General features: G+C 42.3%; 1 protein-coding gene across 1 annotated transcript in view; it reads right to left on the reverse strand.

Moving 5' to 3' along the window:
- LOC308241224 (cell cycle control protein 50C-like) overlaps positions 1-15,513 on the reverse strand; it is a gene marked incomplete at both ends in the record, with an annotated part of 34,745 nt that extends 19,232 nt beyond the window's left edge. Inside the window, 5 exons of the mRNA XM_080654670.1 lie at positions 4,258-4,398; positions 4,806-4,893; positions 6,446-6,547; positions 12,956-13,066; positions 15,322-15,513. Coding sequence (XP_080510796.1) covers positions 4,258-4,398; positions 4,806-4,893; positions 6,446-6,547; positions 12,956-13,066; positions 15,322-15,513 — 634 coding nt within the window. The remainder of the gene's footprint in view (positions 1-4,257; positions 4,399-4,805; positions 4,894-6,445; positions 6,548-12,955; positions 13,067-15,321) is intronic.
- Between the last annotated feature and the right edge of the window lie 3,415 nt (positions 15,514-18,928).

Below are 18,928 nucleotides of genomic sequence, written 5' to 3' on the forward strand. Positions count from 1 at the left end.
ATGGTACATCCACACAATGGAATACTATGCTGCCATAAAAAAGAAGGAATTACTACCATTTGTAGGCACCTGGATGGAATTAGAGAACATTATGCTAAGTGAAATAAGCCAGTCAATGAAAGAAAAATACCACATGATCTCACTCATTTGGGGATAATGAAAAACATTATAAACTGATGAACATAAAGATAGATACAGAGGCAGTAAAGCATCAAACAGACTGTCAAATTACAGCGGTAAGGTTAGGGAGAGGTGGGGGAAATAAGAGATCAACTGAAGAACTTATATGCATGCATATAAGAGTAACCAACGGATGCAAAACATTGGGGGGGTGAGGGCATGTATGGGAGTGGGGTGGGGGGGGCAATGGTAAGATATGTACACATATAATACCTTAATAAAAAAAAATAAATAAATAAATAAAAATAAATAAATAAAAGAATTATGAAGCAAAAAAAAATTTGCATCTTACTCTTTTATTAGTGTAGATAATGAACATCATAACAGAAATAGATACAGAGACAAAGAAGCATTAAACAGACTGTCAAACTACAGTGGGAAGGCAGGGGAGGGTTGTGGGGGGGGCTAAGAGATCACCTAAAGGACTTATATGCACGTATATAAAGATAATCAATGGACAATAGACACTGGGGGGGTGGGGGGATTGTGAGGGCATGTACCAGGGGATTAGGGGAGCCCAGGGTGAGGTCAATGGGGGAAAAAGGAGACATATGTACTATTATTTGTAATGCTTTAAACAATAATAATAATTAAAAAAAAAAAGAAAAGAAAAAAACCTCACACAACTAGGCCCAGGAGTAAATTCAACATAAAATAAATACTAATAAAAAAAAAAAAAGTGAAAACCTCAGAATTCAATTACATAGTAGTGACCATTCATGCCATTTTTGCCTAAGACACTCCCAGTTTATGCCTATTGTCTGTTATCCCATCTGATAAGCACCTATCCCAAACAATTATTGTATACAGGGTATGAGATACTCATGTGAAGTGAATGAAGTGCTTGCTTTACCTGTGATTAGTGAGAGATAACCTGAGACCCTTTCAGTCACATATCCCTGCAAGCTCCTAGACACTCCAACCAGTTAGGCCAGAGCCTCTGTCTTGGCCTATGAGACACAGGAAGCTGTCAGACTGCAAGTCAGTGGGATCAGTGGCAAACATGGGAAATTATAGGTTATGTTATATGTACATGCCACAGTGTGGGAAATAGATGCTGAGGGGTCTTGCTGAGAGTAGTTTGAACTCTCTTGCAACATTGCTTTTGTTATCCTATCTAATAAAAGAGTAATATGCAAATTGACCATCACTCCAACACACAAGATGGCCACCCTCATGTGGTCAAAGATGGCTGCCCCCATGTGGACACAAGATGGTCGCCACAAGATGGCCTGCAGGGGAGGGCAGTTGTAGGCAGTTAGGAGTGACCAGGCCAGCAGAGGAGGGCAGTTAGGGGTGACCAGGCCTGCAGGGGAGGACAGTTAGGGGCAATCGGGCTGGCCAGAGAGCAGTTAGGCATCGATCAGGCTGGCAGGGGAATGGTTAGGAGGTGATCAGGCTGGCAGGCAGTAGTGGTTAGGGGCAATAAGGCAGGGGCAGGCGAGCGGTTGGGAGCCAGCAGTCCTGGATTGTGAGAGGAATGTCCAACTGCCCATTTAGGCCCGATTCCAGTGGGATCAGGCATAAACGGGTGGTCAGACATCTCTCAAGGGGTCCCAGATTGGAGAGGGTGCAGGCTGGGCTGAGGGACACCCCCCCTCGGTGCACTAATTTCATGCACCAGGCCTCTAGTTTATTACATAATTTAAATATTTATTTTATTGTTTGATATTAGTTTTTTATTTGCTACTAAATCCCTTTAACTGTAAAGAGTAAAAAATGGAACATGTATGTTTGATGTCAAATTAAGTACAGTTTCTCAAGAACGTTGATGAATGCAATACTTGCAAGATTGGTTGGCATTTGAAACCATCATGGTGTCAATGAACCACATGAAAATCAAAAGACATAAATCTGCTACAGAACCTCAGAATCTACTTCAAAAGTTTGTGCTTATTTTTAAAAGAGTGTATCCAAAGATAATGCTTTACCATGTGCAGCTATAGAAGGTCCATTTATTTCATTATGTGGGCATGACTTGACTTTCCATTTAAATCAAATGAGTTTCCTTCTAGTTACACTTTTTTATTTGTTTTTTTTATTTTTTATAATTAAAAGAAAGCTTTAATGTGTTGGCTCCATTAGCACAAAAGAACTTTGTAAACAGTTAAATAAGGCCAATTTTATATCAGTGTCTTCAGATGCTTCAAATCAAAAATCAGAATAAGTTAATTATAATAATGGCTTAATTTTTTTGTTTGATTCTTTATGAAATCAGAACAACGCTTTTTGACATTCAATCTTGGAAGATAAAATCTCTGACATTAAAATAAATATTACTATAAAGTCAGTTTACAAATTCAATAATTGAATGTAAATTTTTTGGTTTTGTAGTGAGAACATAAATGCAAATTTGGTGGAGCACAACATCTGAATAAATATAATTTTCTTAGTTAATTGAGAAATTTAAAGAGAAATGTTCCCAGCGAGTGTTGCTCAGTGGTTGAGCATCAACCTATGAACCAGGAGTTCACAGTTTGATTCCTGGTCAGGGCACATGCCCGGGTTGCAGGCTTAAGCCCCAGTGCAGGAGGCAGCTGATCAATGATTCTCTCTCATCATTGATGTTTTTATCCCTCTCTCCCCCTCCCTTCCTCTCTGAAATTAATAAAATTATATTCAAAAAAAGAGAGAAATATGCTTAAAATTGTTTGAGGTATGTACATAATTCACTATTATACCTAAAGAAGCTCTGATATTTTATTAATCAAAATAAGAGTTGTATATTGTACAAAATTGAGTATTTTTATATATTCATAGAGAAACTAAACTGCAAATTTAAAAAATTCTTTATTGTTGAAAGTATTACATAAGTCTCCTCCCACCCCTCCCATTCACCTCTCCCAGCCTCCCCCTGCCTCCTTAAATTGCAAAATTTTTACAAGGACATGGATGCTAAATGAAAAAAATTCTTCAGCATGGTATATATGTGGTCTGTTTTTCTACACATCAACCAGAATTTTAGAAATGTTTGAGCTCTTAAAGAACTATTTTCATGTGTCAACCGATGTGTCCTATAGTGATTGTGAACATTTTTTGATAAATGAGCTATCTAACTTTTGGTTGACTTTTGTTCAAAATAGTTGTAAAAATGTTTTAAGTATCTGAAATATGGAATGCCAAAGAACTTTAGTTTTTGAAGATTTAGTATACAGCAAACAAGAAGATATTGAAACTTACCTCTATAAAAGCAAGGGAATAATTTAAAATATAATGAGAGTTCAAAATGTGTATAAGATTTAAATTTAAATTATATAATTGTGCTTTAGAATATCTCAATGTATATTTTGATGGAGCTCCTATTTTTAACTTAGTAAAATTTTCTTCTCTACCAGAATTAAATGATATCAAGATTTTGTAGCATCTAAATTTAGTAATACATTCAAAAGAATCATAAATAGAAAAAAAAGTGAAGTCGAAAAGACACTACCTATGAAAATATTTGGGTCACAATATTAGTATATTTCAATAGAAAAACACTGAAACTGAGAATATCCCGCATTTAGTAAAATTGGCTGTGAGCATAATAGGTACACCTCAGCACCTATAGATATTCTCTCAATTAAAAAAATTAGTGTTAAAATAGAAGAATCAATTAAAGGTATTAACAAATTCAAATTGATTAAGCATAAAATGCAACTTTAAATAGTTTCATTTTTAAAGTAGTTTGTAATAGAATTATTTATAGGTCTACCAAAATGATGTTAATTTATTGACCAATAAATAAAAATTTCAAATAAATATATCTGTATTCATTCTAGAGCCCCCTTTTATTCTCATCAGCTCAGACAATAAATTATGTGGTCACCCTAATTTTAGATGAAGCAACCAGTTTCTTAAAACATTGCCTTTTTACTAATGGTAAACTGGACGGAACCAGGGCAACAATTATTTCATATTTCTGACAGGTATGTGATAGAGATGCTCACATGTATGGAAAATTAAAACAAAAAGGAAGTCAACAAAGAAGGAAAGAAGAGGAAATCATAATTACTTCCTCAGACGTAAACACCAAAGTTTTTACAAAGAGATAAAAAAAAACAAACAAACACCATTACACTAATATATGGATCTTACCTGCAAATGCACTAGGAAGATTATTGGATTTTGGATTCTGAAACTTGATGAACTTGTCTGTCCACCATGTAATTCCACGGGATAGCATTGGGACTTTGATATATATAGATGAATTAAGGTTGTATAAAAGAATGATGGTGTCTGTAAGGAAATTTAAAATTGTGTTAGAGATGCAAGCAAGTATTTTTGCACCCTCTGATATGCGAAGGCAGACATGACAAATAAACCAGGGTTTTAGCAGACTCTCAGCATGCCTACATGCTATAGATGCTGGAATTACAATACTATTTTTATATGAAATATCGTGCCAAGGCATCAATGATTGAAAATACTCTTAAGCTCCATTGAACTCATGTCCCTAACTACTTTGAAACTCTAGTAAGGAAGAACTTACTTGCAAATGAAAGACAGTAAGTCAGTGGATAATGAATACAAAATTATTTAAAAAACAACAAACCTGCCATTCTGTTGCAGAGATGATCTTCTGAAGATTTAGTTACACACTTATGAAAGGGCACACCATGGAGATAGAAAAAAAAATCACCTACCATTGAACATGCTGTTGGCGATAGCTCCACAAGGACAGATGGGGGTTCCATTGTGGGTCTTTTTGAATGAACCACAGCCTTCAACATCCTGGATATAAGATGATACACGATTGAGAAGTGCTTTTGCTCAACTCACTTAGAATGTTGAAAGTGAGAACACTGGCAATGTAAATCTTCCCGCACGGATTTATTGGCACAGACCAAGATTATGGTCTACTAACTGGTTTTTCCCAGGCTTCCAGCTCACTTAGACTAGAAAATCTTTGTGTTTTGGAGGGTGTGTGTGTGTGTGTGTGTGTGTGTGTGTGTGTGTGTGTGTGTGTAAATCCCTTTACAGGTAAAGGGATTTAATAGCAAATAAAAAACTGATATTGAACAATAAAATAAATATTTAAATAAAATAAATATTTTAGACTGAAAAGAGAAAAGTTTTTTTCCCCTCATTAACAATACATAGTATAGCAAATACGTTTGTAAGAAGGAACTTTACCTTACTGGCTGTGCTAAATATCACCTTAAGTCTACAGTGAAATACATTTTAAAACCTGTTTTTATTGAAATGCAATTTATATTCCAAAAAATATACAAGTCATGAATCTATAGGCTAGATGACTTACTTACCTAAGAACCAGAATATATTTTTAAAAGAAGGGTTGCTAAAAATAATTTGTTTATTACTTTAATATAATAATGTCAGTATAGAAAAAACAGTTTTCTCCTTGTTTTTCTTGCTGGCATGCTGAATATCATCTACCAAGAGTAAAGTTTTGCAATTCTAGGACTGCAAGGATATTCAATTAAACCAAAGGCTTTTATTCAGGTGGATCCCAACTTCCTTAAACCTGGCCCCGGTTACAGGAAAGGCACTGCTTGACATGGTGAGCCAGACTAAGACAAAGCTCTCAGAGTTACTATCAAAATGGTTGGTGATTCCCTCAACTAAAATGGGCAACTTCAAAGATAACTTCAGAAATTACGGGTGAAGGAATAATACTAAAATCTAATCAATGGCATCAACCTAGTATGCCATCAACTTTAACAGAAACATAAAATCCTGATTGTGATTGAAAGATACTTGAAGATTTGCCCTTCTGACACATTCATTATTACTAAGATTTGGACAATCCAATATGTATCCAATTTTAATGTAAAATTCTGTCAAATAAAAAAAATGGTTGGTGCATGAAAGGATACCCCTTTTTAATCAGCAAGATCCACATTACTGCTCTGAAGAGGGGAAATAACTCCTTTTCTCAATAGCAGTTATCCTGAATACACAGCCCCTTCAATTTATGCAGGAATGAAATGAACATTTCTATCTGTAAAACCTCAGCTTTTGAGTTAATTTTCTATATTCTCTTTTAGACTGAAAAATCAATCTGGTTTAAAGGGAAAAAGGAGCCTGGCCAGTGTGCTCAGTGATTAGAGAATCGGTCTGCCCACTGGAGGGTTGTGGGTTCAATTCCCAGTCAAGGATTTGGGTGCATGCCTAAAGCAACCAATGGATGTGTCTCTCACACATCGATGTCTCTCTCTCTCTCTCTCTCTCTCTCTCTCTCTCTCTCTCTCTCTCTCTCTCTCTCTCTCTCTCCTCTCCCTTCCATTTCCTGGATATTATGCCAAAGTAAAAAAAGCCTTACCTTTATATTTCTACCCATCAGTTGGCTATTACTTCTGGATAGAATATAATGATAGAGGTTCTGATGGAAGCCATACAATTTGTAGTACATATAAACGTTACCCTGTAAAGGAGAACAGTGAAAAGTAAGAAGAGAGTAAGAAAAATAAACTGGAATATTAATAAACACAGGACTTTCAAAATATAAAAAGTGGTAAAGAAAAAATGATGGAAGCAAAGTTTTTTCAATATCAAATAGAAAACCCAAGAAATCATTATTAAAAATCAGTGTTGGAACCGGGGGGACGGGGGTTAGCTCAGTTGACTGGTCAGGACACATACCTGGGTTTCAGGTTTGATCCCTGGTTGGGGCATGTATGGGAGGCAACTGGTCAATGTTTCTCTCTCACACTGACGTTTTTCTTTCTCTCTCTCTCCCACTTCCTCTCCCTAAAATCAATAAAACATAGCCTTGGGTGAAGATTAAGAAAAGAAAACAGTGTTGCTCGTCTGAAAAAAAATCAGTGTTGGATATAATATTGAATGCCAGCTGGAATTGAAAAATAATTAAAATAAAAAAAATCAGTGTTGGAAAATCCTGGTCTATAAAGAATTATTAAAATGGCCAAATAACTTATTTTTAATGTTTTTATAAGGGCTACTGCATTCCTGCCTTGAAAATCCTATCTAATGAAGAGGGAATATATTAACTGACTGCCACACCCCCAAAGATGGCGGCGCCCACATACACAAGATGGCAGCACCCAGTCCCCTCAGCAACGGGCCTACCTCCGGAGTTCCCCAGTCCCTTCAGCCCCCAGCCACCCAGGGCTGCCCGAGGCTCAGGTAACCAGGGCCGGCCGAGGCTTGTGCTGCCAGCAGTGGCAGCAGCAGAGGTGTGATGGGGGCATCACCTTCCGCTGATGGCTGGGTCGCCTCCTGCCCCTGAGGGCTCCCGGACTGTGAGAGGGGGCTGGCCGGACTGAGGGACCCCCCCATCCAGTGCATGAATTTTCATGCACTGGGCCTCTAGTATTTTTATAACTGGGCTTTGTATTCTCAATATGTAAAATTTGATTTTACAAATACTGTTATTTCCCAGCAATACTAGGAGATATGTTTTCCTAGGGCCGTGGTCAGCAAACTGCGGCTCGCAAGCCACATACGGCTCTTTGGCCCCTTGAGTGTGGCTCTTCCACAAAATACCACGGCCTGGGCGAGTTTATTTTGAAGAAGTGGCATTAGAAGAAGTTTAAGTTTAAAAAATTTGGCTCTCAAAATAAATTTCAATCGTTGTACTGTTGATATTTGGCTCTGTTGACTAATGAGTTTGCCGACCACTGTCCTAGGGGTTGTGGTAGGCATCAAAGTCACGTGATTTCAAAGCAAACCCATGAAGCATAATTTAAAATTGGAGCCACTGAGCATATTTAGGTGCGAGTGCACGTGCATGTGAAAGGATGAGACTGGTTCTCTGTGGTCCAGCTCCCAGGGTTTTCGTCTTCTTATCCTTAGGATGTAGCACAGTACCTGGCGTATGGTACTTGCTCCAGAAATGGCGAACCTCTTGGACCAAAAGATGGAAATACTCACTGACCCAAAAACAGGTGATTTTCACCTTAGTTATAAATAGCCTTGTTGCCAGGAGAGGCATGCCTTTTCGTGGGCACTGCTGCGTGAGGCTGCCCAGTCACAGGCCACTTTCACGCTTCCACCTTTGTGGTAACGTACCAAAGCCCTGGAAATTCTCTAGGCAGACTTGATACAGATTTTACTAACAGCATATATAAAGCAGCTGGAAATGGCCAATGTAGCTTTTATAATTAATATACGCGCTACCTCCAAAATAATGAGGCCTGAGTCCAAAAATATATGACGGCTTCCCATTTATTTTAAGTGCCTCCCACATGTTATGTCCTATGTTCTGTGCCAGAAATACAGAAGTATTCCTTTACAATTCCCCTAGTCAATTTCCTTACACTATGCAAAAACAGCATTTGGAAAGAATTTTGGCCCCACCCTAAAAACCTTTAAGAGGATGAGTGTGGAAAATGGGAGCGGGTACCGGGGCAGACTGGAAATAAAGGTCATGGTAAGTGCGGCCAGTTACAGAAAACGCCAGCGAGCTTAATCAGTTGTAAGAGAAAAATCTTTGGAACACCGAGAAGGGAGATGCTGGGCCATGACAGAGGCAGGCTGCAGCATAATAAACACAGAGCTTGGATGTGAAGGTGGATAAGCCAGGCGTAGCGAGAATGACTGATTACATTTCCTCACCCAAAGGGGAAACCTCTATTGTTGACCCTTAACTACAGAAAATATGAAGTCCACAGAAAGGAATTTACCATAGATTTTCTTGGAAACTAAAAAGAGAATTCTACTTACCCAAAGTTATATATTTACATAAATGATAAAATAAACAGGCAGAGAACACACCACATTAGGGAGAGGAGTGTTTTCATAACCTTTTTTCAATGATTCTTTGTCCAAGTTTTCGCTTAACAAGGCCTCAAAGATCATCACCTCTTTGATTAGTCCTGGCGGCACATACTTTATGGCATTTCTTCTCTTTACACCAGTGGCACTTGGTGCAGGACTCCGAACTTAAGGCAGAGTCTCACGTGGATTCATCACCAAGCGCACACCATGCGTGCTGACTGGCGAGCGGAAGGCCCTGTGATTGCCCTAAGCAGTTAGTTGGATTTGTACAGGAAAGCCTTTGCCTGAAAGGAATGGTTAGCAGCTGTAACACTTCCTTTGCTTTAGGGTTTCAAAGAACGCAGACAGATGGGAACTGAAGCCCTTTAAAGGTTTTGTCCTTTGGATCTTTTTCTTTAAAAAGTGTAAGTACTCTGAGCCACTCAAGAAGGAACAACCCTGCTTGACAAAATGATTTCAAGTTTTTTGACTTGCAGAACTGTGAGAGAATAAATTTCTGTTGTTTAAGCCTCCCCTCTAAAATAAGTGACTCAAATTTTTACTTTGGGGGGAAGCTTAGGGAACTGAGGAAGTCAAGAAAGGGTACACCTGTAGAGAACTAGAATTTTGACTTACAATAAAAGGAGACATTTGTAAAACTTCCCCCACTGACTTTATATAGATTTCAGTTATAACCCAAGTACAACTCAGTAATTTCCTTGAAATTTATACCTGACTTACAAAAATGATTAGAGCTACCCATAATCAATACAGATGTGTTCAGAATATTATTGATACCAACATGCTTTCTTGTGGGGTCAAAGGGAAAATAAGAAAGATACAACATAGAACCAAAACTGCCCAGCTGACGTGGCTTAGTGGTTGAGCATCAACCTATTAACCAGGAGGTCAGAGCACATGCCTGGGTTGCAGGCTCGGTCCCCAGTAGGGGGCATGCAGAAGGCAGCTGATGAAGATTCTCTCTCATCATTGATATTTCTATCTTTGTCTCCCTCTCCCTTTCTGAAATCAATAAAAATATATTTAAAAAAGAAAGAAATGAGCTTATAATTAGCCTTAAAACATAAAACCAAAGCCTCCTAGAACATAAAGCCATATAATTTAGCACTTTATCTTTCCTCCATTCATTTACTACTCTAGAAAGTGTTTCCTGAGCATCTACCATGTGAAATATAAAGTGCTATGCACTAGGGAGGAAGCAAAGATTCATGTACTCATTCAGTAAACATTAATCAAGCCAAGCATTGTTACCGGGGTTTGGGATACAAAAGTACAGTGAGAGACAACAAACAATACATCTATATAACAAAATTTTAATTTATATAGTATACTAGAGGCCTGGTGCACAAAATTCATGCATGGGGTGTGTGTGTGTGTGTGTGTGTGTGTGTGTGTGTGTGTGTGTCCCTCAGCCCAGCCTGCACCCTCTCCAATCTGGGACATCCCTCTCATAATCCAGGACTGTTGGCTCCCAACTGCTCATCTGCCTGCCTGTCTGATTGCCCCTAACCGTTTCTGCCTGCCAGCCTGATCACACCCTAACCACTCCCCTGTCAGCCTGATGGACACCTAACTGCTCCCCTGCCAGCCCGATTTCCCCTAACCGCCCTCCCCTGCTGGCCTGGTTGTCCCTAACTGCCCTCCTCTGCCGGCCCGGTCACCCCTAACTGCCCTCCCTTGCTGGCCCGGTCCCTTCCAATTGCCCTCCCCTGTTGGCCTGATCGCCCCCAACTGCCCTCCCCTGCCGGCCATCTTGTGGTGGCCATCTTGTGTCCACATGGGGGCGGGCCATCTTTGACCACATGGGTGTGGCCATCTTGTGTGTTGGAGTGATGGTCAATTTGCATATCACCTCTTTATTATATAGAATTAGAGGTGATAAGTACTATGGAAAAAATTGAACTTACAGCAAGGTAACAAGGATCAGGAGTGCAGGGTGGAGTAAGTAGACAGGCTACAGCAAGAAACAGGTTGGCCAGTGCAGGCCTTACTGAGGTGAGAACTGAACCAAGACCTGAAGGAGGCAGGGGAGTTAGACAAGTGGATATCAGGTACAGGGAGCAACGCAAGAGTATGTCCAACTTGTCTGAGGAATGAGGAATTCCACTGTGGTTGGTGTGGGGATGGATGGAAGAGAATGGAGAGATTAAGTCAGAGAAGAGGCATGAAGCCAGATAAGGTGGGCCTTGTAAAGCCTTGCACTTTTTCACTTGGTGGAAAGAGGAGGCATTGCAGGAATTTTTAAGCAAAAGAATAACATAATATGACTTGTGCTTTATAAAGCTTACTAGCTGCTCTGTTGAGATACTGATGCAAACTGGGAGACCTGTTAGGAGGCTACTGCAGAGAATCAGGTGAGAGTTGGATGTGGCATGGGGCTAGGTAGCTGTAGCAGAGGTGTGGAGAAGTGGGCAGACTCTGGATACACTCTGAAGGCAGAGCAAACAGGGTGGAATGGATGTGAGAAGTTAGAAAGCAGAAGGAGTCAAGAATGACTCCTGGGTTTTGGCCTGGGCACCAGAAGGATGGAGCTGCTATCAGCTGAAATTGAGAAGTCTGTGGTTGGAATGGTTTTTTTGGGGTGGTAGGGTGGGGAAAAGTGGGTATCAGGAATTCAGTTTTGGAAAAATTGAGCTTCACATATCTGGTGATCATTCAAATGTTGACATCAGGAAGACAACTGGAAATACAAGAGTGGCTAGTGGAAAGGAGGTTTGGGCTAGAGATAGAAAAGAGTGTCGGCAATAGTTGGCACTTAAAGCCAGGAGGTTGATGCCATTTCCAAGGAAGCGAGCATGCATAGCGAGGAGAATGCTGAAGGCTAAGACTAAAACCCTGCAGATCTAGCACAGAGTTTGAGGAAGATATACGGACAGCAAATAAACCAAAGAAGGGCAGCCAGAGAGCTAGGAGGTTTTCCAGGAGCGCAGTATCCTAAAATCCGTGAGAAGGACATGTGTCAGGGATGCGGGAGTGATCCATCGCCTGTGTCTGCCATGCTTACAAGGAACTGAGGACTCCCAGCTGGATTTGTCCTCATGGAAGACATTGGCAACCTTGCAATTTCGCTGAGCCTTCTGAAACTTTCTTAGAAATACACTACAGTCACAGGGGTGGGCAAACTTTTTGACTCGAGGGCCACAATGGGTTCTTAAACTGGACCGGAGGGCTGGAACAAAAGCATGGATGGAGTGTTTGTGTGAACTAATATAAATTCAAAGTAAAGGAGCGGAGGGGAGAGCAAGAGAACCCTCCGCTCTTTTGGCTCCACGGGCCGGATAGAACAGTCGAACGGGCCGGATCCGGCCCGCGGGCCGTAGTTTGCCCACGGCTGACGGACCTAGTTTCCTTCCTTCTTTTTCTCCCTCTTCCAGTCCCTCCTTCCTGCTCCCCTTCTTCCCTCTCCTCCACAAGGGCCAGAGCTGTGCTGTCTGACTGCTCTCTCAGTCTCCTCGGGCTCCCTCCCATTTTCCCTTACAGGCAGTTCCCCCAATAAATATCTTGCATGTTTAATCCTGTCTTGGCATCTGCTTCTCAGACACGACTTTGATCAGCCCACGAACAGGGACTCTCTTAATATTTCTTTGGCGTTTCTCACCACGTCTGTCAGCCAGGCCAAGACTTGGATTAGGCAACTGCATATGTAGAATGACTTGGAGGGTCCCAAGGAGAGTCCCACCAGGTGTGTGACCCTCTGGCACTAACTCACTGTGTGACCTTGGTGCAGACACTTAACCTCTCAGCCCATTAATTTTCTCACTATAAAATGAGTGGTTAGATTCCATGATCTCTAGTATCCCCTCTTATGCTGACATTGGAGTAAAACCTGCTTGATTGATGTGAAGAATTATGTGACAACACTGAGCAGGGAAAGAATCTGGAAACTTAGAGACAAAGGAGAACAACATTCCAAAAGGAAAAAAGGGGTGAGGAGTTGCACATGAACTCAGAACTTTATAAGACCCCCACCCGTACTGCCTTACTTTTTGTATTTTCAGTTTCAGGAAGCACTTGTTGAAAATCATGAACTTATTGCCACGTGTGAAGTAGGAGATCAGCATATAGCCAATTGAAGGCTCTTGATTTCACTTACTTGCATTGTCTCTGGCAGGTAAAAAGGAATGGAGCAGGAGCATTCTTTGTCAAAATTAATGGCGTTTTCCCGAAGTTTTGCACAGTTTGCACATATATTTGTGTAATTTATCTGTCAGGTAGGGGAAAGAACAAGGAAGAAGATTTGACTTTGGGTGGTGGACACAATGCAATCTACAGATAATGTATCATAAAACTGCACACTTAAACTTATATAATCTTTTTAAACATTGTCCTCTCAATAAATTTAATTAAAAAAAGAAATTACATGAGTATATATCTTAAAATTCAAGCCCTGAGTCCACCAAGGTCAGGCTGTCTGGGTCAAGGGCATGTTGTCTGGCCATGATTAAAGGGCAGCCCGGTGTGCAGGGAGAGCTTCTGTGTCACTCTGGAGGAATGGGCTGTTCATTTTGGGACCTGTAGCATTTTGCCACTGATCTGGAATTCAGTGTTTTTATTGAATATTTATGTAACCTATTGTGATAAAGCCTTATGCCTGGATCATAAAAAGGTGTCATTAGGAAAGTATTAGTCAGCGTCTCATAAGAAGTGGGCCTATGGCCAGAGTCTAATCAGCTTTATGGGGAAGTCACTTCACTGTTTTTCCATTTTATTGTATGGAAAATATGTATACAAAGGAATTATTCTACATGGCATCTAGAAGACGTTATTAAAAATCACCAAATATAGAAAAATAACTATTTCCAAAATGTAGGGTTATTGACATATGTGGAATAAATCTGATTTTTAATGTTACATTCTATTTTTTAAAAGTTCAATTCTTTGAAAATGGTAGGGTAGACTTTTTTTAAAAAAGGGGAAGTGTGTCCCGAATGAGCAAATCCTGTGAGCTCTGGCTGAGGGACTCCATTGTGTGAAGGTCACTTATTCCTGGAGAGAAATGCTGGGAGCTGGGAGGGGCAGCAAAAAATACAAGTAGAAAGGCAATAGGAGGAGTGGGACTGAACCGATGTTCTCCTTTCTAAAGTCCTCACCATTTGCTATAATCCATTCTTTCAATAGTTTCTGGCTATTATGTACTGGGCACTGAACAAGGAAGGGGTTGTAGGTGCTGTGAACAAGCCAGGCATGGCTGAGCTCTCTGTTCTTACCTATTCTAGCATTAGCTCACTGAGGGCACAAATCAACCTTGGCTTATCTGCCTCATCTGCATACCCCACAGAATTCTCAGCACCTCTCACACTCCTGAATGTTAAATCACTCTCGACAGACTTGGCCTCCAACATGTTGCCGCTAGCCATGTGGGCAGAGGGAACAGATCAGCTTTCCATGGCTGCCTGTGGAGTAAAGGTCACACAGTCTGGGACGTAGGGCAATCTGCTCAGAGCTATGTAAATAAGACATTTCTTAATTCATTAGACTGAAAAATGGGCATGGCCGATTTAGCTTTAGACCAACTCTCGTCTTCCTTTCTCAGACCAGCTTCTGGGGGGGTCTCATCCTCCAATAGCTTGTTTAATCACATTGGCAAGAGGCTTGTGACTGAGGGGTGTGCTCTTAGCATCAGCTTTTCTCATTGAGTAGAACTTGGTTTATTTTGCTAAATGTCCCTAATAAGCCAGAAAGGTTTGGATTGGTTCTTGCCTTTCCTGGATTGAGTTGATGAACTCAGAGAGAGTTCATTTGCAAAGGAAAAGACACTATGCTTGAAAGTGGGCTAAAATAGAAGACCTCTGTCTTTGGCTCTTCACTTTTTTTCTTTTTAATTCTCACCTGAGGATATGTTTTTATTGATTTTTAGGAAGGAAGAGGGAGAGGGAGAGGAAGAAGGAGAGGGCGAAGAAGAGCCAGAGGAAGAGGGAGAGGGAGAGGGAGAGGGAGAGGGAGAGGGAGAGGGAGAGGGAGAGGGAGAGGGAGAGGGAGAGACATTGATGTGAGAGAAACATTGATCAGTTGCCTCCCATATGTGCCCCGACCAGGGATTGAACCCGCAACCTAGGTATGTCCCTTGGCTGGGAATTGAACCTGCAACCTGGTGTATGGGATGATTCTCCAACCAACTGGGCCACCCAGACAGGCAGTCCTTTGGCCTTGCCTCTCCTCCCACCCCTATCAAGTGCTTTCTCAGTCCTCTGCCAGCACAGAAGCCTGACTTTTCCAGACCTCGTAAACAAGTATAGTGAGCCGACAGTGTGACAGTGATTTGTCTTCATGAGGAAATAGGGATGAATAAAGCCACCACACACAGGCTCTGTCACCATGGGCATCTGCCAGCTAAAACAGGGATGTTACAGTCTCATTTAGCTCCTGTGGAGGGGTTGTGTTCTCAAATGGACCACTCATTCATAGTCCCAAAGCAGAAAATTTTTAGAAATCGCATTAAACATGTAAGAAGAAACAAACCTCTATTTCCTTGATGCTCTTTGCAGACAATAGAAGGATGATGCCCATGCCCAGGCAGAATGCTCCTGTGGCAAAGAAGCCAGAGAGGACCTTGGAGGCCGAGAGCTGCAGCCGGTAGGCCGGCAATCGCTGCTGCTTCAAGGCAGTGTTGTCTGGCAACAGGGACAGCCGTGCCTGGGATGGCCTGTCCATTTTGGTCCTGCAGGTGACTGAGATAGACTTTTAAGACATTTATAACATTACTACTCAGAGTCATCCCCCATAATGGCAATATTAACTTAAGAACGAAGTGGACTTTCCTTTGTAATTACAATCTTTCAGCTTCCTGAATTATTTCTCAACCAGGCCTGACATTCAGCATGAGCACCACTTTCTTCAGTCAGCCACAATGAGGTATATTTTACTTAGTAGGTTCAGAAAGTTTGTGCTAAATGCCGTGCTGAGGAGGAACACTCCCCAGCAGGTGACCCTGGGAAGCAGCTCTAATGGGATGAGGTGACTAATCCAAGGCAAGACCTTCCTGGAAGCGGGGAAATGAATTTATCTTTGAAAACCTGCCTAAATCCTTGAAAATGAATAAAAAAAATAAAAAAAAAGGACTTTCAGTTTTTTCCCCAAATGTGGCTATCCTGTAACATGAATATAATTTAAGTTGGGAAAATGCTCTCAGGTTACAGCTAATTTTGCTATTTGCGATCATGAGAAAGAAGCAAACAGGGATTGTAGAACCCAGATGTCTAATCTCAACAGCTTCCATTTTTTCATCCACAAGAAAGGCTAGAGTAAAAAAATGTAGATTAAAACATCTCTCCCAACCTTTCCCAAGTGCATGCTTTGGAGTAATCCAAATGAGGCAGAAGAAAAAGACAGATAACAATGACATGTTCAATATTATATTACTAGGGGCCGAGTGCACGAATTCCTGCACCTTGAAAGGAACTGTGGGCCCCGAGGCTGCGGTGGGCATAGGGGCGGGTCTTGGCCCCTCCTCTGTGCCCCCGCCCCAGCCCCTGGTCCCATCTGCTGGCAGCCCGCTCCCACCGCTGATGGCACCCGCCCGCTCTCACCCACTGATGGCACAGAGTTATTGGGGCTGGTGCCAGCAGCGGGAGCAAGTGGCGGCTGCTGCCCTGATCACCCCTCAGGAGCATGGGGAGGTGGAGAAGCCCTCAGGGGCAATTGGGGCCAGCAGCTGCTGCTTGCATCCACTGCCAGTGTCTAGTGCCGGTCCCGATTGCTCAGCACTGTCAGCAGGTGTGAGCGGCGGCTCTGGTGCTGGCAGCGGGTCCAAGAGGTGGGATTGCAGCGCACTGGAGCAAAGAATTTTCAGTAACCACCAGAGGCTCACTCCGATGACAGCGATTAGCACACCGCCTTGGTCTGGCACCCTGCTCATCTGCTCCACCATCCCGCCGTGGCCGACACCCGCCATGTTTCCTGCGCGCCCCCTGTCATAGCAACTAGTTGTTCAACTGTTCAGTCTATTAGCATATTAGCCTTTTATTATATAGGACTAGTGGCCCGGTGCATGAAATTTGTGCACATTAAAAGGGAATTAATTAGAGGAAATATTTTAATATTGCTATTTGCCCTTTCTCTATAATAGAAGTGTCATAGATGAAAGAAAATTAGTAAAATGTATATGAAAATCTCCCTCCTGTCAGAGTCTGGGGCATGCTATGGGACCTAGAGTCAAGTCCCCGCCCACCACGCACACATGCTTTGAAAATGCAGGAGACCCAGACCCGGCCTGCCCCACCCTCATCAAGACCCTCTGGGTGGGGGAGCTTAGCCTCAGGTCCCCCAGCCTGGCGCCGGGCAGGGGGCACAGCCTCAGGTCCCCCAGCCTGGTGCCGGGATGGGGGGCACAGCCTGAGGTCCCCTGTCAAGCCCCACCAGGAAGGGGGCGTGGCCTGAGATCCCCCAGCCTGGCACTGGGGCGGGGGTGCAGCCTGAGGTCCCTGTCAATCCCCGCTGGGTGGGGGCACAGCCTGAGGTCTCCCTGCCTGGCACTGGGGTGAGGGGCATGGCCTGAGGTCTCCTAGCCAGGTGCTGGGGTGGAGGGCGCAGCCTGAGGTCCCCCGTCAAGCCCTGCCAGGTGGGGGGGTGACCTGAGGCCCCCTATCAAGCCCTGCAGGGCAAGAGGTGCGGCCTGAGGTCCCCCGTCAAGCCCTGCAGGGCAAGGGACGCGGCCTGAGGTCCCTCACCCTGGCCAGGCGCCATGCAGCCTCAGGTCCCTGATGTTCGGTCATGATGTTATGGCTAATTTGCATATTCCTCTATTATATAGATAGATGGTGTTATTGGTTTTGTTTTTCACTTATTAGAAATCTATTAACATCATTTTCATTAGGATGTTAATTACTCCCTTTTCTTTAAGATGAATTTAAGATGTAGAATTAGGATTTTTAAAAAATTAGGTTAGTTTCTAATTCTTCCTCTTTTGTACATTAGGGAGGAAAGCCATGATGGACTATTTTATTTTTTAAGTTAAAGAAGGCAATGACTTTGGCAAATGTACCTAGTTTAAAAGAATACAAAATAAATGCAAATACATGTAGTAGAAGGTTTCCAATTCAGAGTCAGAACTTCCCACTTGCAGAACTGGTGAAAAAGCACAATACCAATGGAAACTCTTCAGCATGCCATTAGGATCTGGCTTGGAGGTGGTGACGAGTGTAGTGTGGCTGTTGGTATCAGGTATGCTTACAATGTAGGTATTTGATCCAACATTGGTTGGGGTTATACTACATAGATAAGGGCCATTATAGTAACAAATCAATAGGAACTGTATTTCTTGGGCTTTATTGTTGTTGTTTATTCTCACCCAAGGATATTTTTTCCATTGATTTTTAGAGAGAGTGGAAGAGAGGAAGGGAGGGAGGGAGAGAGGGAGGAGGAGGAGAGAGAAGTATTGATGTGAAAGAGACACATTGATTGGTTGCTTCCCACACTCATCCCGACCAGTGCCGAGGATCGAATCTGCAACCCAGGTACATCCCTTGACTGGGAATCAAACCCAAGACTCTTTGGTGCCCAATGCTCTATACACTGAGCCACACCAGCCAGGGCTTTCTTGGGCTTTTTATAAAAAGCAAAACCAAACCAACCACAGTCCCAAACTAAAGGAGATTCACAGCTAGTATGCTAGGATTCTCCAAAGAAACAGAACCAATAGGAGATTATATACAGGGTGGGGCAAAAGTAGGATTACAGTTGTGAGTACACAAAATACAGCGTTTATTCTTGTATTATTATTTATTAAGTATTGTATTATTTTCCATGCCAACAACTGTAAATCTACTTCTGCCCCAGAAAGAGAGAGAGAGAGAGAGAGAGAGAGAGAGAGAGACTATAAGGAATTGGCTCACGTGATTATGGAGGAGGCGAGTCTAAACTCTGCAGAGCAGTTGTCCCCGTCTGAAGGCCATCGGCCAGGGAGCTGTCAGTTGGGGGCAGAATTCTTTCTCACTTGGTGGGGGGATGGGGGAGGGGGCTCAATCTTTGTTCTATTTGGGTCTCAACTGACAGAAGGAGGCCCTCCCACAGGATGGAGGGCAATCTGCTTCACTACAGCCACCAATTTAAATATTAACCTCATCCAAAA

The sequence above is a fragment of the Plecotus auritus genome, assembly GCF_963455305.1.
Source record: "Plecotus auritus genome assembly, chromosome: 2".
Taxonomy (NCBI): Eukaryota; Metazoa; Chordata; class Mammalia; order Chiroptera; family Vespertilionidae; genus Plecotus; species Plecotus auritus.